Source organism: Camelus bactrianus, chromosome 4 (genome assembly GCF_048773025.1).
Source record: "Camelus bactrianus isolate YW-2024 breed Bactrian camel chromosome 4, ASM4877302v1, whole genome shotgun sequence".
NCBI lineage: Eukaryota > Metazoa > Chordata > Mammalia > Artiodactyla > Camelidae > Camelus > Camelus bactrianus.
In genome coordinates, this window is record NC_133542.1 from 35,814,562 (window position 1) to 35,840,353 (window position 25,792).

The window sequence follows — 25,792 nt, forward strand, 5'->3', positions numbered from 1 at the left end:
CTTGGCCTAATGGTTCTAGTGTTTTGCCTTTGAGATTTCAACTTGTGTGTCCTTCCCAATACTGTATCTCAAGAGAATAACCAGTCTCTAAAATTCTCTGACTAGTTCCCAGCACACCCCAGCATAGTTATCAGCTTTATAAACCTCTTTAGGTGATTTACCTGAAAATATAAATATTCCCCTCCAGCAAAATACAGAGGTTTCACATGGCCTTCGTTCCGTCTACTTCCTCAGAGGTCTGTGAACAGCAAAGACACACAAGGTCTACACAAGTGTCTCACAGGTTGAAAGGCGGAGGGTAAGTCATCTTTGCCTTCATCGTAAAATCCACAGGTTAAAGAAGTAACCCTCGTTAGGACAAAAATACGCCCCTTTTACAACACATGATGGCTGGAACAAGTCAATCTTTATCATTTATTATTTTTATTTGGACAACATATATACATATGTACAAAATACCTACTGTCAGAATCCTCTTTTATAATTTCATTTGATTTACAAAAACGGGACAGCAAAATAACTTAGGTCACTAATACTGTACAAAAATAAAACTGATTAAACAGTTGTAAAGATCAGTATCTTACAGTGTTACAGATCATTCATCTGTTGTGAAAGAATATCTCGATCTACCCAGAGTGATGAGTACTGTGCTAAATCTACCTGCAAACTGACAGCTAATCAGTTTCTGTAATTATAACTACCAAACCTAATTCTCAAAAGAAGCATGATATAGAGCTAGACCTTAAAAGCCAGGGCATCGTTCCACAGTGGTGAAGGGCTTTCTTCTTCCCTAACCAAGGAGAGGAGTTATCTTAACTCTAAAACTATTAAATTTTCCAGAATATGACAGCTACTTACAGTATTAGAGAAAACAGTTTTCCTTTCTTTTTTAAACACCTGCAATAGTCTTCCAAAAAATTCAGTTTGGTTAAAAAAGTAAACAAAAATTACTATCCTGCATTTGGATTTTTTAAAGTTAAATCCATGGTCTTTTTAATATAAAAAGTAATTGTTTCATAGTTTTAGTGTTCAATGAACTCTAGTAGTCCTATTTGAACCATACCTTGATATAGTAAATCTAATTAGAATGCTGGTTCCTGTTTTGTGACATTTTAAAACAGGATTTATCACAAAGAATAAAAAGCCTTGAGTTTATACGTTACGTTACTATAACATATAAGAGAATATCAAATGTGTGTTCTTCAACAACTTGAAAAGGCAAGTAGCAACTTTTGGGGGGAAGTAAATTGTGCATTTTTTTTAAACAAGTTGCTGCATTTACATCCATCTAAGTGCTGGACAAAAGCCACATATAGTTTTACTCCTGAAACTACGAAGATTGTCTTTCACTGACTTTGCTTGGTTTTCCTTCATTTCGTTCTGTGAGGGAAAAATGAGTTTGTACAAGTTAGTCGGTTGCTAGGCAACCCCCAAACTCCTCACTCACTGAAAGGCAGCGTGCAGGGGATCACAAGCAGAACCGTTCCATGAGTTCAGTAAGAAATAGGCAGCCTAACCTATTTCGTATGGAAGAACAGATGTCCTTAAAATTATTTTGGACACAGAAATTAAAATTTGGTTTAAAATAAGCGTTTCAAAAATCTGAAACAGAGGTAGAAAGTGTTCTTTATTTTTCCTGACATGTTTTCCCGTGAGAAAACATTTTCCTTTTTATCCTGTGGACTGCTCCCAGTCCCTAATGTTAAAAGTTCTCTTTATAGAACTACTAATACAACTACGTTGGTTAAACGAACAAAAAAGAAAAACACCGTGCTAGTGATGGCTATTGTATTGGAAGTTGGAGTCAGCTGTGACCCACGCCTGCCGCAGGAGACCACACAGGTTCTGACCTGGAAAAGAGCATGTGTCAGGTGAGATTCCGAGTTCACTTGTGGGTGGGCACCCCACGTTTACACGACACAGCTTCGATAGCACATGTATAAACTAGAGTGCACCATAGCTCCGTTTTAAATATCAGATAAAATCATCAGAAAACGTTGTTTCTGATGAAAAAAATAAAAATATGTAAACATTTCCCCCACGATCACTGCTGACTCCCTAATTTGAGGTTTCTTCTTAATAATGAAAACTCAGTTCAGTTTTCTGGCCACGTAAAGGCCAACATTAAGTTTTCAGGTAAATGGCGTATTATGGATGTAGTGGTTCAGGCCATTTTAGACACCTGGATATGAGCTCTAGAGTGATGAAGCTACTGACGTAAAAGATACAGTGATGTGTTCTCATTCCTACACATTCCATGTTCCTTCCTTCTCCAAAAGGGACAATTTTGCAGAGTCTCCTCTTGAAATCATCATGGTATTTTCCCTTAGCACTCTCTACTCATAGGGGTATGTTATTTTTCTTTTCACATTTCAGCTCCCTTTTCCTGTTACATAACTCTTGCACCTGTTAGTGGGAGTTTTGTAGGAACACGGGAAGGTAACTAGCAAACCTTTTTCCCCCAAAAACAGACATTTCCAGAGCTAGTTACTGTTACACACCCATTCAAATAAAACCCAACAGAGTCAAAGCCCTCTCCATTCGTGGCATTATGGTACAATACGATGAGGTTAATTAAAAGGATTGGAAAATTTGGAAAAGTTAATAGAGTTAAAATTATTTGTTCTCCTTAAATTAAAAAACAAAAACAAAAACTACCCTCCTACTCCTTCAGCATCTGTTGTGTATATCCTGCCCTCACATCTCTGCCATTTCATAGGGAAACGTGTATACTGTAAAATAAGCAGATTATACCGTGGTTCCAAACAGAATGTCTGCTTCTATCCTTAAAGCATGTATTTAACTTAGTCATCCTCTGCATTAGAAAATAAAAGTGCAGCTTATGTTCAAAAAGTACAATTCATACAAAGCAAGGTTCGAAAGTTCTGTACTTAAGTGTAACCTCTCGAAGGTTTGTCTTGATTAGTATAAATTCAGACTGCTTACCCATTGACTAGAAGTTAACTTTTGTGTTTTCAAGTCTTTAGATGACAGATCATGCTGGAGTAGATGTGCTCTTGCTTGCATAAAGACAGCTGTGCTATGGCGGTTTTTTTTGTTTTTTTGTGTTTTGTTTTTGTTTTTATCTCAAAAGGTAACGTGACTCAAGAGAGTGGTTTTGCTAAAGAAACTGAAGCACACTCATCATTACATTAAAAGGTAAGAAAACAAATCAGAGACGGCAAGCAGAAAGGGCCCAGAATCACTGTGGGAGGCCACAGGTCAACTCACCCAGTCAGACATATGTACACCAGTGTTGAATGTTTAAAATTCTACCCCCAGCTTGGCCTTCCCCCTCCCCCCCACCCACCACCCCCTCCCCTTCCCCCCAAAAAAAATTAAGGAGAGGAAAAAAAAAAAGCAGTTGCCTTCCCTCCAATAGTCAGAGACGGTTCAGAATTGCCTCTGCAAGGGGACCAAGTGTTGACTTTGATCTTAGGCTACAATGTGCTTTTTAAAAAACAACGCAAGGAGAGGAAAATTAGACTAGTGACCAAAGAGCAGTGACTTCCTGTGCTGGCGGCGTGCCTCTTCTGGGCCGTGGTTTCCACGTGTCTGTTTGCTGGGAGTGGTTCTGTCCGCCCGGGTCCGTCCCTCCCTGGCGCCGGTGGGCAGCACCTCACAAAGGGTTGGCCAGCGCCTTTTTTGACCGCTTGATCATGCTGGGGTGGAACTCGGTGTGCCGCCGGGCGTGCTTGGTGAGGTGGTCACTCCGCATGAAGCGCTTCTCGCAGAGCGGACAGCGGAACTGCTTCTCCCCCGTGTGGGTCCGGTAGTGGCGGGTCAGCTCGTCTGAGCGGGAGAACTTTTTAAGGCAGTCCGGCCACGTGCAGGGAAAGGGCCGTTCACCTAAGAGAAGGGAACCAACACAGGATACAGGGTCAAGGGCCCGGTGCGCAGATTCTCAAGGCTGGTCCTGGCCAAGTATCCCAGCGACTCAAAGGATAAGTCCTTTTTGTTGTTGTTTATGAGTGTTCTGGGCTGAATTGTGTGCTCCCCCTACCAAATGCTTAAGTCCTAAACCCCCACCCCTACCTCAGAATGTGTCTGTGTTTGGAAATAGGGTCTTTAAAGAGATGATTAAGTCTAAGTGAGGCCGCTGGGCTGGGCCCTAATCCAGTGACTGGTCTCCTTATAAGAAGAGGTGATTAGGTTCCAGACCCACAGAGGAAAGGTCATGTGAAGGTGCCGGGAGAAGAGACCCTGTATCTACAAGCCAAGGAGACAGACCTCAGAAGAAACTGACTCTGCCAACATCCTCATCTTGGACTTGGCAGCATCCAAAACTGTGAGAAATAAATTTCTGTTGTTTCAACCGCCCAGCCTGTGGTCCAACCTGTGGCAGCCCTCACAAACTAACACTATGAGGACACTGCTGAGAATCATCTTCTCTAAGCAAACGAGCTTGCTATTTTATACTCACTGGTTCCCCAAGAACCTCAGAAACTCTACTGTCCAGTTTTTTCTACACAGTTGCTGATTTCACGAATTCTCTTCAAGGAGTTAAAAAATTTAGCCCTTTCTTAAATTTCCTGGCATTGTACAGATGGAAGAAGACTGAAGCATCAGCATCTAATCCAACCAATGTCCCACCAGGGGCAGGCATTTACTTCCCCCTGAGTGCCGTGGCCACCCAGCCTCTGTCTGAGCAAGTCTGGCGGCGGAGCCTGATACCTGACAAGGATGCCTGCTTGCTTCTGAGTATCTCTGCAGCAAACACTCTTATGACGTAAAATGTGCCTCCCTGCAAAGGCCATATTTTAAGTCATAGTGTCTTAACACTAAAAATTAGTTTGATCCCCCATCACATAACAATCCCTTAACTACCTGAAGAACTGCTGTCGTGTGTTTCTCTAATCCTTCTCTTGTCAGCACAAAACAATCCTAATTTCTTCCATATTTCTCATAAAAGAAGAACTAACATTCTTCTAAAATAATAACAAAAGTTCAGGCACAGAGCTAAGGGTTTCACCTGCATTACTGTACCGAATTCTTACAGGACACCCCACAGAAGTGGTCCATTTGACAGATGAAGAAACAGAGGCTTAGTGTTTCCACATCCCTCCCCATTCCAGTTGCTCTCCTTGGATTCATGCTATTGTCTCCTTGTCCCACTTAAAATGCAGCTAAGCCCCACCCTCCAGACATGATCAGTCCAGCATTTGGGGGCCTCTTGACCCTGGATTGGCAAGGGGTGGGGCTTTTGTCTATGTTTAGGGGGTACACACACAAGCAGAAGATGAGTCTTGCTTACTCCTCTTGTGAATGACTGCCAGCCCCCAGCTCTGAGCATCTATCTGCCTGCCTACTCCTCACACTTTTCCAAGCACAGCCCAAAGCAGCTGCTTCATGGACTTGGGGCATGGACTTTGGTTTCTATAGAACTCTCCAGACACTCCTTAGGTAGATGTGAGGAGTGAATATTGTCTCACTCCGGTCCCCATCTTCCTGGAACCCAAAAAGAGACTCAAAAGGCTGGGAGCTGTCCAGCATGGTGCATCTGAGTCATCCAACAATGACTCTTCTCCCCAGCTTCTCCTAAACTGTGCCAGAGACGGGGAAATAACGGTTAGAACAACAAAATACCTCTGCCACCTCCATGACAGTCTATACATGACTAACATTTTATTTGCTGTTCTCTAAGCAGAGCAGGGTACAATACACCCCATGTACACCTACTTGTTCTTGTGGGAAACCAGATGCGGGCAAAACAAATCCATATAAACAGATTCAATATACATGGGAAATATTTCCTCACCGAGCTCTAAGTTGAAAAGCCACAGCAGCTAAAGGCAACAGTAAGCCAATGAACGCCAAGCCCTACCCACGAGGACACTCAGGGTCTCTGGCAGGGCCAAAAAGAGAAGAAAGGGAAAAAAAAAAAAGAGAGAGAAAGAGAACTTCAAACTGAACTCTCTGAAAAACTCAACGACATGTGGAGTTGAAAACTACACTTGTGCAGCTTCTGTTGGATCAAAAGCATTTTTACCCAATTCAGCAGAACTTTGAACAAAGGGCAAAATGCAGGTTGTCATAATCCAACAAGGGCGAGCTTCCTGTCTAACTTGTGCTCCTTGAGCTGCCATTTAATAAATGCCTCAGCTGTGTGTGTGTGTGTGTGCGCGCGCGCGTGCATGCACATGCGTGCGCTGAGTTTGCTCCTCCAGGTCACTCACATAACCGAAGCCTGCACAGAAGTTCCCAGATCACCGGGAAGACTTCTGGGCTCTTTCAGAATCAGACTGCAGCCAAGTCCTTTCTAGCCCCAATGAAAAAATCTATGGGAGAAATGTTCTTTTAAATTTGTTATATTAAGAAGTATAATGAATGGTCAGAATTCATAGTGTGATCAGTTGGAAAAAACCAAAACTAAAATGGACCCCCAACCTCTCTGTTCTCTTTGTTGGAGCCCTCTCTCCACTGCTTGATGTTTGGTGGGGAGGAAAGCGATGAAAAAGGAAAAGCTCAGTGTTTTCTCAGTGCTTGTTAGGACAGATGCTCCTCAGAGGTGGTTTTCTTTCAGGAGGGGTAATGTGGTTTAGTTATTCACTGGCACATGTCTTTCAAGTGAGTCATGAGGGGAGATTAATTTCTTTGAACAGATTGTATCTACTGTGGGAAAAATGGGTCAGAAGACCACTCTTCTGTGTGCTAAGATTGGAAAAGAAATTAGGCACTCCCTCTGTTTCAGGAAGATGGAAGTGAGAGTCAGTGGAAAATTGTCCTGAAGCCTGAATCAGCTGTGTGCACAGGAGAACTAGTAAGTGTTTATGCTTACAATTTACATATATTCTAATGTAATCAGGGTCCATTCCCATTGAATTCACTTTCCATCTAGCTTATGGCTACACTCTTCCCTGCCCCTCATAGTTGCCATGTGATTGTTCTCACTGCTTCTAATCCAGGTGCTGGGTTGACCTGCATCCTTCCCCCTGAGTGTTTCAGAGAGGAGAGGGCCACCCACAAAGCCCAGAGGAAATCAGAGCCAACAGGAGCCTTTGTTAGATTCATACATGTATAATTCAAGCTTACAGTTTCCAAGCATTTAAAAATAGACCTACTTGGAACTGAGTTGCTAGTATAAAAGCTCTAGGATCATTTTGATTTTTCTTGGATCCTTTGGAAAAGCATTAGGGCCTTTTGGTCAATGATCTAAATCAGGGGCTAGCAAACTATGGTCCATAGACCAAACCTGACCTGCCAGAATAAACGCCATTCTTACACTTAGTTTTTACTAAATGGTTGGAAAAAAAAAAATCAATGAATAACATTTGTGACAAGAGAAAGTTATATAGAATTCAAGTTTTTATGTCCGTACACAAAGTTGTATTGGAGCACAGTCATGCTTGTTTGTTTGTGTCTTACCTGTGGCCACTTTCTCACTACGACAGCAGTGCTGAGCATTTGTGACAGAGATCCTATGGACCACAATACCTAAAATATTTACTATCTGGTCCTTTATAGAGAGTTGGCTGACCCCTGATCTCAATTTGCAGATCCGAACTTCTATCTAGCGTGCGTCCCTTGTAAATCCAAATGTATTTAGGAGCCAGACACATAATAAAAGTGGGTGAAATGCCAAGTATATTAGATCACGGGATGTGGTGGAATTCAGGGCCAACTGAGGAGTGCTTTCCCCACTGAATGTAAAGACATTCAGATCCAGCACTTTACAAGACACTGTGCCAGCCCAGCAATGCACGCGCAGGGGGCCTGCCTTCTCTTGGGGATTTACAATCGGTAGCCCTTTGAAATCACCCACCTTATCTTAAACCCAGTGTAAAGTATGCATACCACCTACTACGGGAGACATTTCTGCATGTTAGTTAATGACACATAATAAGGTATCTAGAGAATGATACACACTTTGAACCTAAGAAAGTATGGAGTGGGGAACTCATATGGAGAGAAGGAAGAGAATTTAAGGCTGACTGGGACCAGAGATGACGTGCAGAGAGGAAAAGAGAGGCCTTAGAGAGGCTGTGATTTGCCTTTCATACTGCAAGTCAGGGAAATCAAGCCCCTCCTTTCAGCCCAGAGCTAAGGTCCCCAAAAGAATGGTTAACCTTCTCCATCGTGAACAAATCATATGGTAAAGCAACTGTCAATTAAACATCTAAACGTGTCTTTAGTATAAATAAGAGAGTTACCATCCTCCTGGGGGAAAAAAATAAATAAAAAAGAAGAGACACGTACTAGTGCTTTATTTCTGGCCTTCACAGGAAAACACACCCAGAGGCAGTGACACAATAAAGTCTCCTTTACTGGAGCAGAGCTGTTAACAGCACAAGTTTCTGCGAGTTCTCATTATTTATACACCACTCCCCTCCCCTTTCAGCAACCAGCTAAGCACCTCTCACTGACAGACTCAGCTCCGAGTATAAAATATGGGATCAAAACGGCTACTGAATCCCGCACCAAATGTGTAAAAGGCTCTTTGCCAAGACAGGTTGGGCCTCCAGAAGTCTCCTGAGCCTCCACTGGGTTACAAGAGAAGTGGAGTGGGGCCTGCTGGCTATGCACTTGCCGACTTAGCACAAAGGATGGTTCACTGCTTCTAAGAAGGGGCCTCTACTCTACCTGGTGATTAGCTGAGGATGCCAAATGAAGCTTATTCTTCTCGGTCAAGTCTTAATGAACAGTGGTGAGTTCTCCACATACAGAGAGAAAGAGAAGAGGTATAGGGATGGCTAACTGGCTATACCCAACCCTGTCCAGGCTCCCCTGAGTTCCGATGGGCTGCCCTTGAGGTCCTGGCCTGGGATCGGGGACACCTGGGCTCTCTGCACACCACGCCACCGCCCTTCCCCCCACTCCCACACTGTTTCTTTCACCTTCCCTTCCACAATTCCATGGAAGAGCCTCAAATGGGCTAAACTTAAATCGAGGCAAGAGTTAAAACTACAAACTCTGAAGCTTCCATTGCTTCAAGCAAAAGCAATCCAATCCAATCAAAAGGGGAACTAGGCCTCCTTTTCAGAACAGAACTCTCAAAATGCCAATTAATAATCACAGCTTCTCACAGATGTACAAAATCAAGGCTGTTTCTTGAGGAAAAATAGTGTTTTTCTTAATTACAAAAAAGCAACTAGGATTCCAGAGATAAAAGGATAATTTGATATTAGAAAAATCCTATTGATATTATTGCTCCTCATTTTAAGAGGCTAATTCACTCCCAACCAACCCCCACCGACACGTATCTTGCCTTCATAAATGCAGAACAGTATTTGATAAAATTCAACATCCATCCCTAATGAAAGCTTTTAGGAAAATAGAATAGTTCCTTAACAGGATAAAAAATATAAATCCAGACCTTTTCTCAGCGAGGTCAAGAATAAAACATAGGCAGCATTCCCACTGAAGTCAAGCTCAAGGCACGAATGGACTCCTGCCCCAATCATTACAGCTATTTAATGTTGTTCAAGAAATGCTAGGAAGTACAATTAGATACCAAGATAAGAAGTAAATTGTAGGAAGGAGGAGGCAAAATAAGAATTATTTGCAACTGACACAACTTCCTATTTGGAAAGTCTAAGATAACTGAAAAACTAGTATAAATAAAAAATGCATTCATAGGTGTTAAGTATATAAAAGAGCAATGGTTTTCTCATGGGCTAAACATAGTCGGTCAGGATAAGCCTAACAATAAGGTTTAGGACCTGCATGAAGAAAATCATAAAACTAGAATATAAAAGGAAATGAAATAAATGGGACACTTCCCATGACCTTGGATGGTAAGACCCAATGGTGTGAATATGGCACTTCTGTACAAATTCATCTATGAACTTAGCACATATCATAGAAATTCTTTTTTCATGAACTTGACAAAATTATTTTAAAGTTCATTTGGAAGAATAAATATGCTCAACTTGCCAAGAAAATTTTGCAACAGAACAATAATAAATGAGTACTTGTAATACCAGTTATTAAAATGTATGATTAAAGCTGCAATAATTAAGATAGTGTGATACCAGCAGAGGAAAAGACAAATCAGTGGAGCAGAGTCAGGTCTGAAAACAAACCCAAGACTATGGAGATGGGGCATTTCAAATCAGTGAAGAAAATAACATTTAATTCAATAATGGCATAGATTAAATCAAAAATTAACTCTGGATCCCTACCATGTACCTTTCACTTAAATTCCAAATGGGCTATACATGTAAATGTAAAAAATAAAACCACAAAGGTAAAAAAATATATAGGTGAATATTTTTAGAATCATAGAATGGGGAGAGATTTTCTAAACATGAAACCAAAGGCAGAATCCTATTTGAATGATAGTCTTGAAATATTAAAAATGTTAAACTTCTGCATGGCACAAAAATATATATGTAAAAAAATTTAAGAACCAAAACAGTGAACTAATAAAGGAAATTGTGGCATATGACAAAAGGTTAAAATTTGTAATACAAAAAGGACACTAGCAGAGCAAAATGAACAGTCTAACTTAATAAAATTGGGCAAGGATGCAAATAAGTAATTTATAAAATAACAAATACTAACAGCCAATTAATAAATATATGAAAATACAGTCAATCTCACGAGTAATCAAAACATGCCAGTTAAGACACAAACAAAATATATATCAGGCTGATGAACATGTTAAAAGATATGTTCCTATACCTATCATTAGTGGTGGCATGAGGAAATAGGCCCTCTATTGTATGGATGGGGCTTCTAATTGTTCCAGGATCACCTGGCAATATATTTGTCCAGGAATTATTTGTGGTAACAATTAAATAGGAACTCAAAAATATACAGGGATACCAGCATTGTTTCTAAAAGGTAAAACTTGGTAACACTCTAAATTTCTAACAATAAAGAACTGGTTTAATACTTCATAGTGAGCCATACAGTGGAATAATGTGTACTCATTAAAAAGGTACTGGATTGTTCTGTAAAAACAGTTTTAGCAATACACCACTAAGTGAAAAGACCAGTGTGTGATCTGCTCTGTATGTGTGTGAACATCTACAGAGAGAAAAAAATCCTCAAAGAATATACACAAAATACAAACAGTAGTTATCTACAGGTCAGTGGATAACCTCTACTTCTGTTTATAATTTTCTCCTATATTTTCTGATTTTTTAAAAAGGAGTAAGTACAAATTTATTTTATAATGAGAAGTCAGAAAAGTCTCACACAAAACAAAGGTAATAATGATGCATGTGAGTTCAAATTTTTCCATGACTGGGTTGATCAAGAATATATTCCATGTGGGGGTGGGGTGCGGGAGGGGAGGGGCTACACTCTATTGAGAAATCGACTCCAGTGTCCAAGACCAAAGAAAGGAGCAAAATCATTCTGTTTCCTTCTCAAACAAATTGTTAGAAAGTGAGAAACTTTCAGAATAAACTACATCTGTTTTCTCACTCCTTCTCCTCCTCCTCCACCTCCTCTCCTGTTTTTCCATATGTGAAAGGGAAATGGCCCCTGTGGGATAGACAGGAAACTCCCTTCAGATGCTGAGTGACACAGACAGTGATGGCAGGACTGCCCCACCAAGGAGTGCGCTCGTTAGGAAGCAGGGGGAGGTAGAAGTGCAGACATACAAAGCCCAGAGCCCGATGCCACGCTTCTTATGGACAAGGCTGGGGGGGGGGGCACGAGCCCACACACACCTGGTACCCCCACCCTTGTCACTGTCACCTGTCCTCAGTCCCCATGGGGAAAGCAAAGCTAATCTGCAGGTACAAGCTGTGAGCCTTTGATTTACTGTTTCTCGTGTCCATTACCCAAGTGCAGAAGCACCTGTACACTTGATAGAGGAGGTATGCTTCATCTGGGCACAGCCGGTTCTACATTTCCCTGCACAAATCATTCCAGTTAATATCAAGCCCAACAATTAAGAAATGAAAAGCCTCCTGTTTGCCAGAAGTATTGCTACGACCTAAACACGTAGACATTCTGAAAAAATAAAAACACTTGATCGCTTTGGAAAAATAACCCTGCCTGAATGCCATCCCATCACATTACTGCTTGCTCTTGGCCTCTCTCTGACTTCTTCTTGTGATCTGGTTTCCTTTTATATTTTGTTTGTTGATACAACAGAGTCACTATAGAGTCTGGATGTGAGATTTCACTTCCTGGTCCCTGTGTTTATCTGAGGAAAGCAGAGGTTCTGAACTGGGAAGTGGGCGTCTGTAGCATCTGTCACGCAGGACTTCCTCACTGGAAGCTCATGTCTAGCTATTTGGAAGCAGGCCTGTCTGAATACTGCTTGCACATCCCCAGCCTCACCTAATCTGTGAGACGGTGCAGGTACCAGGACCGCAGAAATCAAGATGGCAGACAACAGAGTCCTAACACTTCAGGTTCTCAACCCAGCAAGAGATAGGTGGCTATGTCTTGATGTCTCGTTACCCAGCCCCCACCGCAGCAACTCTGAAATGGCAGAGAGGTGAGGAGGACCTACCACACAGCTAGGTCCAGGCCCAGATTAGCCAGTCCCGCCACCGTGCTCTTCCCGCCTCCCATCCTGTGCTGCCTCTGCCCAGTTATTTGTAGGAAAGAGAAATCATAAGTAAATAACCTGCTAGGCACTAAACATTAAACAGGATATGTCTACTTGATGGCAAAACTATGCTGAGGATGCAGATTCTTCAAATCTTTGCCTTTTGGGTGGTATTTTTATGACTATCTAATTCGAACCCCTCCTGTTTCAGATGAAGCCGACTCAGAGGGCCTGTGACTTGACCAAGGACACACTTTGATTAGAACTGGTTTTCAAATCCCTACTTCGGTTTTGAGCACAGAACAAGAATTAGAGGTAAAAGAACACAGGCCTGAACTAAATCCAGAGAGAGCCTTTGTTGTGTTTTTCTAATTCTCTTACTCCCAGGCCCTTCTTTCCAGATGCGTTGCCTCTGGGAGGGCAGAGACACTTAAAACAAGTAAGTTGCTGCTGAGCCTGAAGTTTCAAAACAGAGTTTTAAAAATGTAAAGCAGACCCTGAAATTCTTAAACTCTTAATTTGCCAGAGCTTCCCATCAAAACTGAGCTGCAGAGAGAGAAGTTGGAGGGACTGTGCTTAGGGAACAGCTGCAGAGGTCTCTGGGGAGTGCCCACCGCTGGGTACCCTCTTTTTAGAAACAGGCTTGGGAAGTCTCAGAGGGGCGGCCACTGCTGCCTGGCCAACCACGTGCCTGGAGCCTGTCTGAGCCCCTCTCAGGAAGTCCCCACATGCGCCAGGGCACCTGAGGATCTGGGTTCCCACGCTGAGAGAAGGGTCTCCATGCATGCCTCAGTGTTCTCCACCTCCCCCTGCCCCCACTCCGATGTAGGATGAGGGAAGGGACTGTGTGCTCTGGAGACCAGCTGGGAAGATGCTCCAGGAAGACTGAAGTGCAGAGAAGGATCTAATGTCTGGAAACACTGTGCAGAGGCCCTCTTCAGCAGAGGATGCCTGAATAAGAGGATGGAGACCCCAGCTTGTGCATGACACCCCAGGGGGGCGGGGGAGACCACCAAGGTCAAAGGATGGCATGCAATGTGGACAGCCCTCTCATGATGCCAAAAGAAGAGGTGAGGTTTCTGCCCACCAAACAGCTCACTCCCAGGAGAAAGAAAGACAAAAGGAGAGGGAGAGAGAACTCTGATTTTGTGAACGTTTACCCCAAAGAGAATAAAACAACATAAAAGAGACCTAAACAAGCAATTCTCCAAGGAAGAAATACAAATGATCAATAGGCACATGAAAACAACATAGAAGAGAGTGAGGGGCCCCAAACTGCCAAGATAAAGTTTGTCCTCCAACTGCAGAAATGGTGCTGGGAGTAGGGGGGCCACTCAGTTGGTTCTTGTTAGGAACAGTTACATTTTTTACACCCCAGGCTTGTGACTGGGAAATTCTTACCCAATGCACACAGTTGCTTTACAAGGCCACCAAGACTTCTGGCATACTTAGCAAACACAGGGATAACATCTCCACGTGTGCACGGTGGGGTAAAACTCTATGTAGCACCCACAGCTGCCAGTCTAGGGGCAACTCCTCTCCAGACAGCTGGAGACTTTGGCTCAGAAAGGACAATGGGCAAAACAGAAAAACACAGGAGACGAGACTGTTGTCTGGTGAGTCAATGGCCCACTACCTGCCAGCTAGGTCATGGCCTTCATCATGACTCATAGTGACTAGTGATGCTGTTCTAGCACATGTTTCCAGCTGTTTGTCTCTGGACTCAACCTTGGTACAACTGCTGGCACCAGAGTAAGGCCGCAATGACCACAGATCGTACTCACACATGCCACACAGGCCACCGTCACATAGTTTTTTCCAGCTTTCACAGTGTGAGCCACTAACTCACATGGCCGAGTGTTCATCATCAAAGACCAGGAAGAACGGTGGGGCTGAGCCATCCACCTCTTCCCCAACAGCCCCCGCCTGACTCCCTCGGCCCTCCTGGGGCATGTATTCTTGGACAGGGCTTTGAAATTTGGAAGTAAGCAGGACTAGGAGAAGAAATGACTCCATTAGAGGTTAGAGGGGCACAGCCCACGTTTCTTTCCCATGGGGAACCCTGGCTCCAGTGGGTGAGGCTCAGCAGACAAGCATCTTGTGGCCAGGGGTATGATCTGCAACACCAGAGAGGGAAAGCAGCTGTTTGGCTGGCATTCTGCTGATTTTCATTAAAACAGCAATGGTACAAAACTATGGCAGAATTATGGCAGCCTAGGGATTTAAGTCATTTTTATGTGTTTCTGTAAGTTATTTTTAAGATCTAATTTGTGCCTCTTATGATTTATTATGGTTTTTTTTTCTTGGACATTACGCACACCGAACAGACTTCTGAATCCCAATGGGAACTACCATATTAACAGCTGATCTTTGTAAAAATGAGGCCTCTATCTATTATTGACACACAGGGTGACAAACGTTCACATAAACACAGTTCATTTCTCTGGGCATTAAAATAGACAGATGATTGGAATTCAGACCAAGTGAATGGTGCAGCTGATCACACTGCTGGGGCTACACGGATTCCACGTGAGGCTTTGGGCACCAGCTTCCAGAACATCCACTGAGGAGGGCCTATGGGTCTAAGCCTGAGCACAAGAAACACGTAATAATTTTGCAATAATCTATCTTCTACAAAGACCATGTAGTATATGCACTGGTAGCTATCTTACAGCTCGAACTTGAGATAGTTCAGAGTGGTTTCTCTTCAAAGGGGAGAAAAATATGGAGGAAAAAAGGTTGTCATACTAATCTGTCTCTCATTCTGTCGAAGTCTGCTTTTTGGAATATCCTGTTTGTAGTTCTGAATGGGTGGACAGAGTGAATAGCTGTTGGTTTTGCCTGTCTGGCACCCACCACCTCTTTTGGGTAATATATAGCACACTTTGAATTTCCTTTTGGAAATCACCCCTCTCCCACTCGGAGCTTATGTAATTCTAGGGGGGGGGCACCCCACACCTCAGACCCAGAGTTTGGATGGGACCAGCCACAGGTAACGAGTTCAAGGACAGGCACACAATTCAAACTCAGTCATGAAGCTTGAAGGCTGGGACTTTTGCTGGAACCATGAGGACAGGGGAACTGTCTTCCCACAGGGCGTGCTGACTTGGCCGGATGGGAGTCTGAGCTGCTGGCAGCCATCTTACCACCATTCTGAGACAGCCTGCTGGAGAATGGAGCCAAGCAGAGAAGAGCAAGGCCAACCCAGGGAGAGAGGCAGCCCCCGAGTACCTGTACCCAGAGATGCCTGAAACTAGAGCTACCCGAAACTAGAGCTACCCAAAGGGGTTGCTGACTGCAACCAATAAAGTTCTAATTTTCACTAAGCCAGTCCAAGTTTGGGTTCAGCTGCCTGCAAACAAGAGGCTTGATTAAAATGGCTGTGGACCCAGAGGTGAGGTCTTTTTCAATTGGAAAGAAGCATGTTCTGGAGAACTATTGGAAAATACAGGATAGGTTTGGTTGGATCCATGATTTCTGTAGATAGTCCTCACCAAGGTTCATAAAGACCAACCACAAGCCAGAGCTAGAACCCAAGAGTAGAGAGAACGATGGTTTTGGGGTCAAATCCAGGAGAACCATGCAAAACACAGGGTCTCTTCCCACTGGCAAAAACCCAAGGAGTCCTCATCAACAGCCATTCATGCCCAACTCCAAGCACCTAGAAACATACTAGGAAAACTCCAGACTAACCTTGGACTAAATTAACTAACTCCAACTTCTCCTATAACATGAGAATAAGAGTACCTTCCTAGTTCATAGAAGGTCTGTGAGTTTAAATGTGACAATGTTTGTAAACCATTTGGCTTGGAACTTGCTGTGTAATACATGCTGGGTGTTATTATTATTACTGCTAACAGCATTACTACTCACATATAACTTACAATTACTATTACTATCATCGTCACTATTCACAACATTCACAGTGCCTGCTATTGACACCTAGCACAGCTCTTTGCATGTAACAGCCACTCAACAAATGTTACTTAAATGAATGAGCTGCTGCTGGATTAATGTGCAACTGTAAACAAAAATTCTAGGAACCTCAAGGGTATCTGGGCAACACCATGTAAATTATTTTTAATGATAATACTTAGTATATGGAGACATTATCCTAAATGCCTTAAATACCTCATCTGAATGAAGCCTCAGAAAAACTTCATGAGTATATAATTGCTGAACTCCATTTCATAGATGGGAAAACTGAGGCTAAGAGAGTTTTCTAAATTAGAAAGTGGCAGAGGATTCAAACACAGGTCTGAGAGACCCAGAAGTCGGTGTTCTACTGGCTCTACCTGCTGCCTCCCTGCTGAAGGTAAAGACCTTTCTGGAGACTGCTCACATTCAAGTTCCTTAGGGTGGGCTGGTTTCCACATCACAGGACTTACTCTGCTCTTCTGATGGCCTCTGTCTCATCCAAGCTGCCTCCCTGGAAGGGAGAGATAGTGAAACTTCCCCCAGCCCCGCCATCTCTTTGAACAAAGAGGATCTGTAAAATTCCTTCCAGTTTTGAATTGTCCATAATTCTCAGGCAGGACTTCTGTGCTTTTTGTCCACTGCCTGCCCCACTGGTTCCCACTCTGGTTCAAGTCAGGCCCTCTGGAAGGCACTCATTTCCCAAACAGAGACACACTTTGGAGAAACTTTCACACTTTGTTTGACACAAAATACTGCTGCCTGCTTTTCAAACCTTGTCATTAATTTTGTATGGCTTAAGCTTCCATCTCTTTATTTTAATCTATTTAAATAAGCCCTCACTTAAAAAACAAAAGGCTCAATCAGGGATGAATTCCATTCTGCTGTTCAACTTTGTGATTATTTTCAATTTTACTTAAAAAAAAGAATTCAAATGCCCAGTGGCCCTGGGCTTAGAGGGTGAGTTTACCGGTTCCTGCACCTCTGGAACCCATAGATTTCAGATCCAGATGTTTAAATCTCATCTCAGGACTCCAAAGGCTGAAATACCTCAGGATAACCTGAGATTACAAGGGGAGCCTGCGGGTGCACCGTCATAAACATGGGCTTTAAGCACACATGGCAAGAATGCCTTGGAAGATCCCACGCATAAAAAATGGATGCATCTCCCTCCTTTAATGGGGAAGGCATTCTCTATAAATAATAATGTTAGCCCTAGTATTTGCTGAGGGGGCTGCTTGAGGCTGGGATAAGACAAATGTTTACTCTTGGTCTTAATGCACCAGAAAGGTATTAAAGTTTCAGGAGGGCTCCAGGAAGGGAGGAGTAGGAAATCTCACTGGCGCTGGCCTTGGGCTGTTTCAGAGTGCTGCTCCCATAGTGAAAGGACAGAGGCCCCCGGGCTGACTCCACCTCTGCTCCTTCACTCGTTAATTTGGTTAATGAAAAGCAGCTCTTTAGACTAAGGTGAAAAAAAAAAGTTAACCAGACTGAGTTCTCAGGACACCATGGGGGAAAAGAATTCTCAGATCTAAGTATTACAAATAATTCATAATGAAGGAAGATCTCCATTTGGCTAAATTCCGGCCTGGAGCACTTCATCCTCAGAGTACGTGGTGCCCTCACTGTGCTGAGGAGGAAACTGAGGCTCCAGGAGCTTCCATGCTTCACCCCAAGTCACATGCCTGTCGTGGCAGAGAGCCAGCCTTCAAACCCTGATGGTATGCTTCCAAACCCTCCAGGGCCCCAAAGACTTAAACAGAACAATCCTCGTCTGAGAGGGTACCAAAATAAAAAAAAGAATACACTTTTTTACAGACAAAATGATGGATGCGATGACCTCTCAAGGTCACTTCCAGCCTCCAAATTCTATTCTCCTGATACTAACAACTGCCACCACCAAGTGCTGTGAGTTAGGCTTAGGCCTGTGACTAACTTCCCAACAAAAAGTGAGGCGGAGCGAGACAGGACTGCTTAAAGCCCACTGCAGAGGACCCCATTTCTTTCCCTTTAGAACCATCTGTGGGTCTTTTTTTCCTTTCCCTTTGCCCCTCCTTTTTGCGTGTGTTGCATAGAAACAGAAAGTGCCTTTGTACCAATTACTAGGCACTAATTTACGCTCTTCAGTGGGCGCTGGGCTTGCTGGAGAAGCTTGAGGAAAAGGTGGGAGGGTCGGATGTGGGGGAGGACTCTAGCAGCAGAGGCCTGGAATGCTGTAAGCTTTTTCTCTAAGGCTGAGAACACCCAAGGGGAGGGGAAAAACAAATGGAAAAATTTTGGAAGACTCACGAAAATGACAAAGCTGGCTGGCTTTTTTTTTAAGTCAAGAATGCTAATGATCATAAGGCATTCAGAAATCAAAGTGATGGTCCAGAAATCCGACTTTAACTGGGGCACAATGTCAGGTTGTTTTAGGGGCTCCTGAACAAGTGAATACTGGGAAATCACCCGCCCACTTTTCTTCTCAATGAGTTTATTAAGGAAGACCATTGTCAGCCACTTTACCAATATGTCATATGATGTTTCTCCCTGGGAAGTTCAATCTGGGAATTTCCCACAGACGCTGCAGAATGACTAGTTCTTGGGGTAAGTGTCAACAATTGAGCCAGGAATGTAAATCCGACCCCTAGGTTCAGAGTCTCAAGAATTCATTTCCCTCAGGTTACATCTTTGTGTCTGAAGGTAATGGGGTGTTACCATCAAAACAGCACCCTCTGTACTCTGGTACCTCCCTCCCTGACCCAAGCCCCACTCGCACTCCTCCCCTCTCTCTCCTCATTGCTCACAGAAGATCTGAGAGGAAAATCCCGAGAAACAATGGTTTTACTCTGTAATTCTACTCCACTTGTATTTTCTGTTGTGAAACAGTAATCCTGCCAGCAGCAACAGCAGCTCTTCTAGGGCAGCTCCACTTTGTCTTGGTTAGGGCAGCTGGACAGAAGATGCAGGATGCTAACAGATGAGGGCTAAGTGAGGAGGAAGCAACTGGTCCTTCCTACCTCTGGGACCAGGAATAAAGAGCTGGTAGGTCCCTCCACCGGCCTTAATCCCCAGGGTGAGACTCCAGCATTGAGCAGGGGCTCAAGCAGCTGTGGGTCATCTTTCCTCGGAATCAAGGAGTTTCTAACCCCCTGTCTGAAACCCAGAGGCAAACCTAGTAGGATATCCCTGCAACCCTTAGAATCCCATCATCCTATATAGCTAGAGCACTTTGCTCTCATTTTTATCCTGACAGGACACATGAGACTGTGTCTAGACAATCACACTGTGGGGTGGGCGGGTGAACCTGCCCCCATGGGGGTAAAAATTAAATATTTGGCAGGTGAATAAACTCTTGGCTGTTTCAACGGCCTGTGGCCTTCTAAAGGGGCACAGTACATAAAGAGCTCTACAGTATATGTGCAGTACTAAACTGTCATGGGGGAGGACAATTAGGGGAAGAACAATGGCTAGTCTCCTTAGGGGAGAGAAAGCAGAGGGGGGAAAGTAGGAAAACAATTCTCTGTGCTGGCCCCACTCAGAGTTAGTTGTAAACGTGTCGTGGATGAAGCATGTCAGACAATGAAATACCACTCAACATCACTTTGCGGGGGCCCTATGGAAAGCAGGATGGGACAGAGAGAATGTTTGCTTAAGGATCAAGGCACAGGGCCTCCCTTCTCCTCATGAAGAGACGAGCAGGTGGTAAAGTCTGGGCAGGGGCTAATTCATGCACTGCCCAGAGTCCCCTTCAAGACTCTGCCCTGTCCCTGAACCCCACCTCCATGGAAGTGGGTCCTTCTCATACCTCTGATGGTACTAGACTCTCCTGAACCAAAAAGTTGACTCCGAAACTTTTTGCAGCAATTAAGGAAGACAAGTTCATGAGGCACAGAGCAGGCCTGGCTCCTGTATGAGCAAAATTTTAAAACTTTAGTCTCAGGGAAGGAAATCCACCTGAGTTAGAGCTAGCCAGGCCAGAAAATCTATTTCCTATTTGGAGGATAACTTCCATGGTGGGACCTACCCAGGTTCCTGCCACCAGATATTCTAAGTATCCCAGGGAAATGTTCAAACAGGATAAAGAGAAACAGAAGCAGCCACTGTCGGGCTTTTTGCAGTTCTTGTCTCTCCTTGTTTTACATGAACTTCCTTCTGGCCTATTAAAAAAAAAAAAAAAAGAATTTTTTGAATTTTTTTATATAGAACTGGGGTGTGATGATTGGGATTTGGGGCTTTCAGAATCCTGTAACCAGTGTCCTTAAATTCAACCCACTGTCACCATTTGGGGACACCTGATTTAAGTCTCTCCAAAAAGATACTAAAATTGCACCTGGCATGGAAATAAGGCCTAAGGTTTCTATCATTGGGATGTCAACCTAACATGACTACATCAGCTGGTTCTGGATTGGATGTAGTTGTTTACCCCCTCAAAATATACATATATACATATATACATATATACATATATACACACACACACTCTATGTGTAGGGTGACTGCAAAGTCAGGAAACTTCGGATAAACCTTTCTTTCTGTTTTTTTTAATGTAGGTACTGGGGATTGAACCCAGTACCTCTACTACCACTGATATATGCCCACCCCACCCCACCCCCGATTTTTCTTTCTTCTTCTTCTCACTCTCATACAGAGGTGGAGGGGATGTGAGAGAGGGTCTGGGGAGTCAGTGGGTTTGGGTGTGAGTTTGTGGGAGCAAGTTGGGGTGTATGCTCAGAGGTGGGGGGAGCCTGTGAGTGTGGATGTGGAGTGTGCCAAGATAAACTTAAAGTTGGTTGCATTTCCAAATTAATCAGCTCCATATGTTTTCAGGAAAAGTACTCCAGTGGGTCTAATACTTAATCTGAAACAATAAATACACTCTAAAGTGCCCCAAAAGTCTGGAGACAGAAAAGCTCATATCTGTTGTACTTTTTTTCAGATTAACCATGGATCCACTGCTTAAACTTTAGAGGTACATCACCTGATATCTGATCAACAGGCTGAGGAAAAACAAATTGAGCATAGTATTAGAAAATGTAAAGTACTACCTTACTTAAAAATAAGCTTATCCTGTTTCCTGATTTTAAGTTTTGACTATTACACATAAACTACTATCTTATCTTTGCATAAGAACCTGATTTCAGAGATGGACCTTATGTTGCAGATGAAGAAACTGAGCCTCAAACAAAGAGATTGCAAAGAAGAGAATGCCAACAGAGACCATGTAAATGATTAAAAAAAGGGACACTGCCCCATAAAAAGACTGGTCAGTTCAAGCCAATTGTTGCCAGGCAGGAATTTAGGCCCAGTACTGCTAGATCATTCGATTTTTCCAGAGAAGTCAGAAATCTGGATTTGTGTGGAAATCCTGATTTTTTCCATGTTAGCAACTAAATTTTTATAAATCCTGTGCTGGCCAAGCCAAACAAATTTGCAAAGCAAATTCAGCAGCAGGCCTGTAGTTTACAAACTCTGAATTCAAGGAACTGGCCTAAGGTCTCTCAACTGGGAAACAGCAGGACAAACCAGAACCCAGCTCAGTCCACCTCAGAAGTGTCTTTTCTCTTGGGATACTACAAAAGGAACTGCACCAAATTAAATGCAATTTTGTTTAAGTGGCTCAACTTCTAAAGCCACTGGCTCTACAGAAGTGGCTGCTGTAGGAGGCTCTAGGAGGGGGTGAGTGGGCAGCAGGAGAAATTCTGCCTGGGCCCCAGTGAGCAGGGGGTATAGCTGGAATTTTAGTTCTTCAAGTCTTCAGAGTGTGGCCATTCCAATTGCTATCTCTTGGCCACCTTCTGGGTTTAATACCAGCAAAAATAACTAAATAAATAAATAATTTTTTTAAAAATCAAAAGCTGGGACCCCACCCCACAGATAATCTAACTCCAAGCTGACTCAGAAACTACCAAACGCAGGAGCCCTCCTACAAGTGTCTTCTTTAGAGTATCCTTTACACATACCTTCTCTACCAGGTGTCCACTTCGGACAGTATTTACAGAGTCCGAGGTTTTTGTCCAACCATGTACCAGTATTTCAAAGCCCTCAACCATAAATAAGATACCTGAGGTCACCGTATCACACCAGTTTCCAAAGACTGACTGTAGCATTTAAAGTAGGATTAACATGTCAGTTCGTTTTCCACTCCTGTGTAAAATGTTCTCCTGAAACAGCTGAGCTGACTTGCCTCATGGAGAATTAAAGAGCACCACGCATGCACGCACACATAAGCAGCCATTTCTATAAATGCCTGAGAAAATCACTCAGCTGAATGGTCCGGAACGCTGGGAATCTTTTGGCAGAGTTGGACAGACTCGGGGAGCTCACGCAGAAGCGCTGCATGCCTCCCCAACTGCACGACTGGGCAGCTCCCTGAAGGAGAGAGTGCCTTTGCTCAAGGTGGCAGTGGGTGTCCCTGTGAACTGAACTCCGGGAACATGGCTGACACAGCCAGGCCCGCCCAACAGCTGTTGGTGAGTAACACCCTCTGGTTAATATCCCCCTACTTCATCCAGGGAGCCACGCTAAAGGTCACGTCCCTCAACTCAGGCACAACAGCCTGACAGATACAAACTTTAAAAATATGCTGTTTTATGGCAACCTAGATGACCACTCCAAACAGAACCTGATTTTGCAGTAGTAACCACGGAGGAAATTCAGTTTTACTCCTGGGCAGCAGCCACCTCCACAAGAAGGACTTTCCAAAGGAAATAAAACATAAGATGCAGTTACGTGGCCTTTTTTTTTTTTTTTTAAAAGCAAAACCAAACCAAACCAACCAATTATCATTTTGAAACCACAGGCCCAGGGCCTCATCTTAAAAGTACCAACAGTTAGTCCACGTAACTCCAACAACCTCCTCTTAAACATGGTGTCACAGGACAGAGGGAAAAGGTGAGGACCAAGCACTGTGCTTCCTTATTAGAACAGCAGTTGTAAAGGAACCTTACTGAAGGAGGTGAGACAGCATGACCAAGTGGGAATGCTTTCCAACTTTTTCTGACTATGTTAAACAGAACCAACAGAATTGGCTGACCAAGGTTCCTGTAAGTCTCCAAAGCCCATTTTAAACTGTAGATGTCTTACTAGTCAGAAGCATCCAGCCAGCCCCGCCTTTTGCCTTCCCTGGGAGAGACCCTTCCACGGGGCCTGCAGAACATCCCAACTTTGATTATCAGCCTTGACCTCCAGCAAGGACCACACCTCCTTGCTAACTGCTCTATTCTGGGTGGAGGGTGCGACCTAAGTCACGTGGGGAAAAAATCGGCTCTGAAATCCTCTCATTAAAAAGGCTAACCAGTCGTGAAGTTAACCAACCATCGCTGGATCAAACTCCTCTGTTGCCTGAAGCAGTGTTATTTTAAACCTCTCTGGGGACTCGACCAAATTTAAAACCACCTTGGCAAGCCCTGAAAAGTAGCAAATATCCAGCTAAACGAGCCCTTAGTCATCCCTAAAGGGTTCCATGTAAAGTGCGCCGCTTCTACCCAGGTTTCGGCCACTTCTCTGCAATCCCACAAGAGAAACAAATAAAAGATACGCCATCCGACTACGTCCCCCTCCCCCAGCCAGCGTCTGCCCAGGTGGGGTGGCCCCACCGTCGCCGGTGCAGGAGTCCTGGGAGGGGGCAGGGCGGGACAGGGGAGGGGCGGCACCACTCCCCGCGAAGCCACGCACACCGGTTGGCACTTAGCACTCACTCTGCCCGCCAGGTTAATGCTCTCCGTGGCTTCTAGAGGCTGGGGACAATTAAGGAGAGAGTGAGCTTTCCGTCTCTACCCGGTTAAATTATTTTAAAGAGTTAAACAGCATCTTATCCAAAATATTTGCACCCTTTAGGTCCAGTGTGGTGTCCTCAATGCCCAGGAAGTCTGCCCGGCCAAAGGTTAACTAATCCCAGAGCTGGGTGGGAAAGGGAGACACCGCTAACCTGTATGCACTCTGTAATGGGCTTTGAGATGGGAGGATTTTCCATAGACTTTCCCACAGCCACTGTAGGGGCACTTATGTCTCTTTTCGGAGGCGTGTTTCCCCTTCGCAGCCACTCCAGGGTGGAGGAGGGAAAGCGGGCTGGGCGCGCTGCCAGGATCCTGTCTCTCCTCCGGGCTGTGGGAAGGACTCGACCCAGATTCGGTGGTCACGTCGCTGTCGGATCCCATATCCTCATCCGGACTCTCCAGGCTGTCGCTGCACACCGAGGGGGTCTGGATAGGTCGGTACTTGTTCAGGTCCAACAAGCTCTTGGCGATGGTGACCAGCGTGCAGTAATCCTTCCAGGTGTCCCCCGGGTCACCGTGCTCCTTGGTCACCTCGCGCTCAGGTAGTCGCAGCCGCTCGGTGTCCGGAGCGCCCCCATGCTCCGGCACCGCAGCGCGGTTCGAAATGGAAACCAGACATTGGGCAGCCACGAAGTCCATGTAGGCGGCCGCGGACATGGTGCCGGCGACAGCAGCCCCGGCGGCGCGGCCAAACTTGGCGGTGGCTGCGGAGATTCGGCTTACCGTGCCCTGGCCTCAGACGACGAGCGTAGCGCGGTGCGGCGCGGCGGCCAAGGGGGCGGGGGCGCGGGGCGCTTCCGACTCGCAGGAGCGCCGAGGCGACCTCAGCCCCTCATCTTTACGTAACCGGCAGCGCCTCCGCACGCAGCATCCACGGCCCCAGGCTCCGCCGCGCTGCCGCCTCTCGCCGCCGCTAGTGCCCGGCGCCGCGCGCGATCCCCTCGACGGGCGCGCCGGCCGGTGAGAGCCGGCTCCCTTGGAAAGATGCCACACGTGGCGGTCGCAAGTTTATTCGACAGAAAACGCCCCCGAGGCGCTGGGAGAGGAAACTGCAGGAGAGGTACACGCCCTCGGCCGCCTCTCCGTCGAGCCAAAGCCCCAGGACGTTCACCCGACCACCCAGACGCGGCTGGCAGGGGCCGCCCGAAGCGCCAAGTCTAAGAGACACTTTTCCCCCAGTCCACTGACGGCTTCTGAGCCCCTGCTTTTGCCGGTCCGCACCGTTCCGGCATTCTCTCGCTCAGTAACAATTTCGCAGAATCCCATCACGTCACAATCCAAACCCCCTCCAATTGGCCAGTGGGGAGGGTGATTCAACTCTGTTTACTTTCTCCCCCTGCCAGTCAGAACGGCCTTTCAGTGGAGAGGTGCGTCTAGAAGTGAGGCGTGCGGCCAATCCGACTGTTCCGTTTCGATGCCTCGTGCTACCCCTACAGTCTCGAACGCTGACATTTAAAAGGGTAACAGCCGGGAGGCTGGAAAGGAGCCGCGGCTCATCTTCCAGAGTGCCTCTCTGTCCCGTAGCCCGTCCAGGCTTCCTGGCTCACGATCCAGCTTGCGGAGCTGTGGGACACACCGTCCCAACTCAGTTGCGCTCGTTCTCATGACAAAAGAGAACTTCGGTTTCGGTTTTCCAGCTCGCAAATAGTTAAGTGACTTCCTGCAA

At 44.9% G+C, this 25,792-nt stretch overlaps 1 protein-coding gene across 1 annotated transcript; it reads right to left on the reverse strand.

Moving 5' to 3' along the window:
- Positions 1–400: 400 nt before the first annotated feature.
- Positions 401–25,792, reverse strand: KLF9 (KLF transcription factor 9). The gene is made up of 2 exons (XM_010952755.3): positions 24,279–25,792; positions 401–3,849 (listed from the first exon to the last, which is right to left on the reverse strand). Exons 1-2 carry the CDS (start codon positions 24,781–24,783, stop codon positions 3,620–3,622), a joined length of 735 nt encoding a protein of 244 aa, XP_010951057.1. The 5' UTR covers positions 24,784–25,792; the 3' UTR covers positions 401–3,619.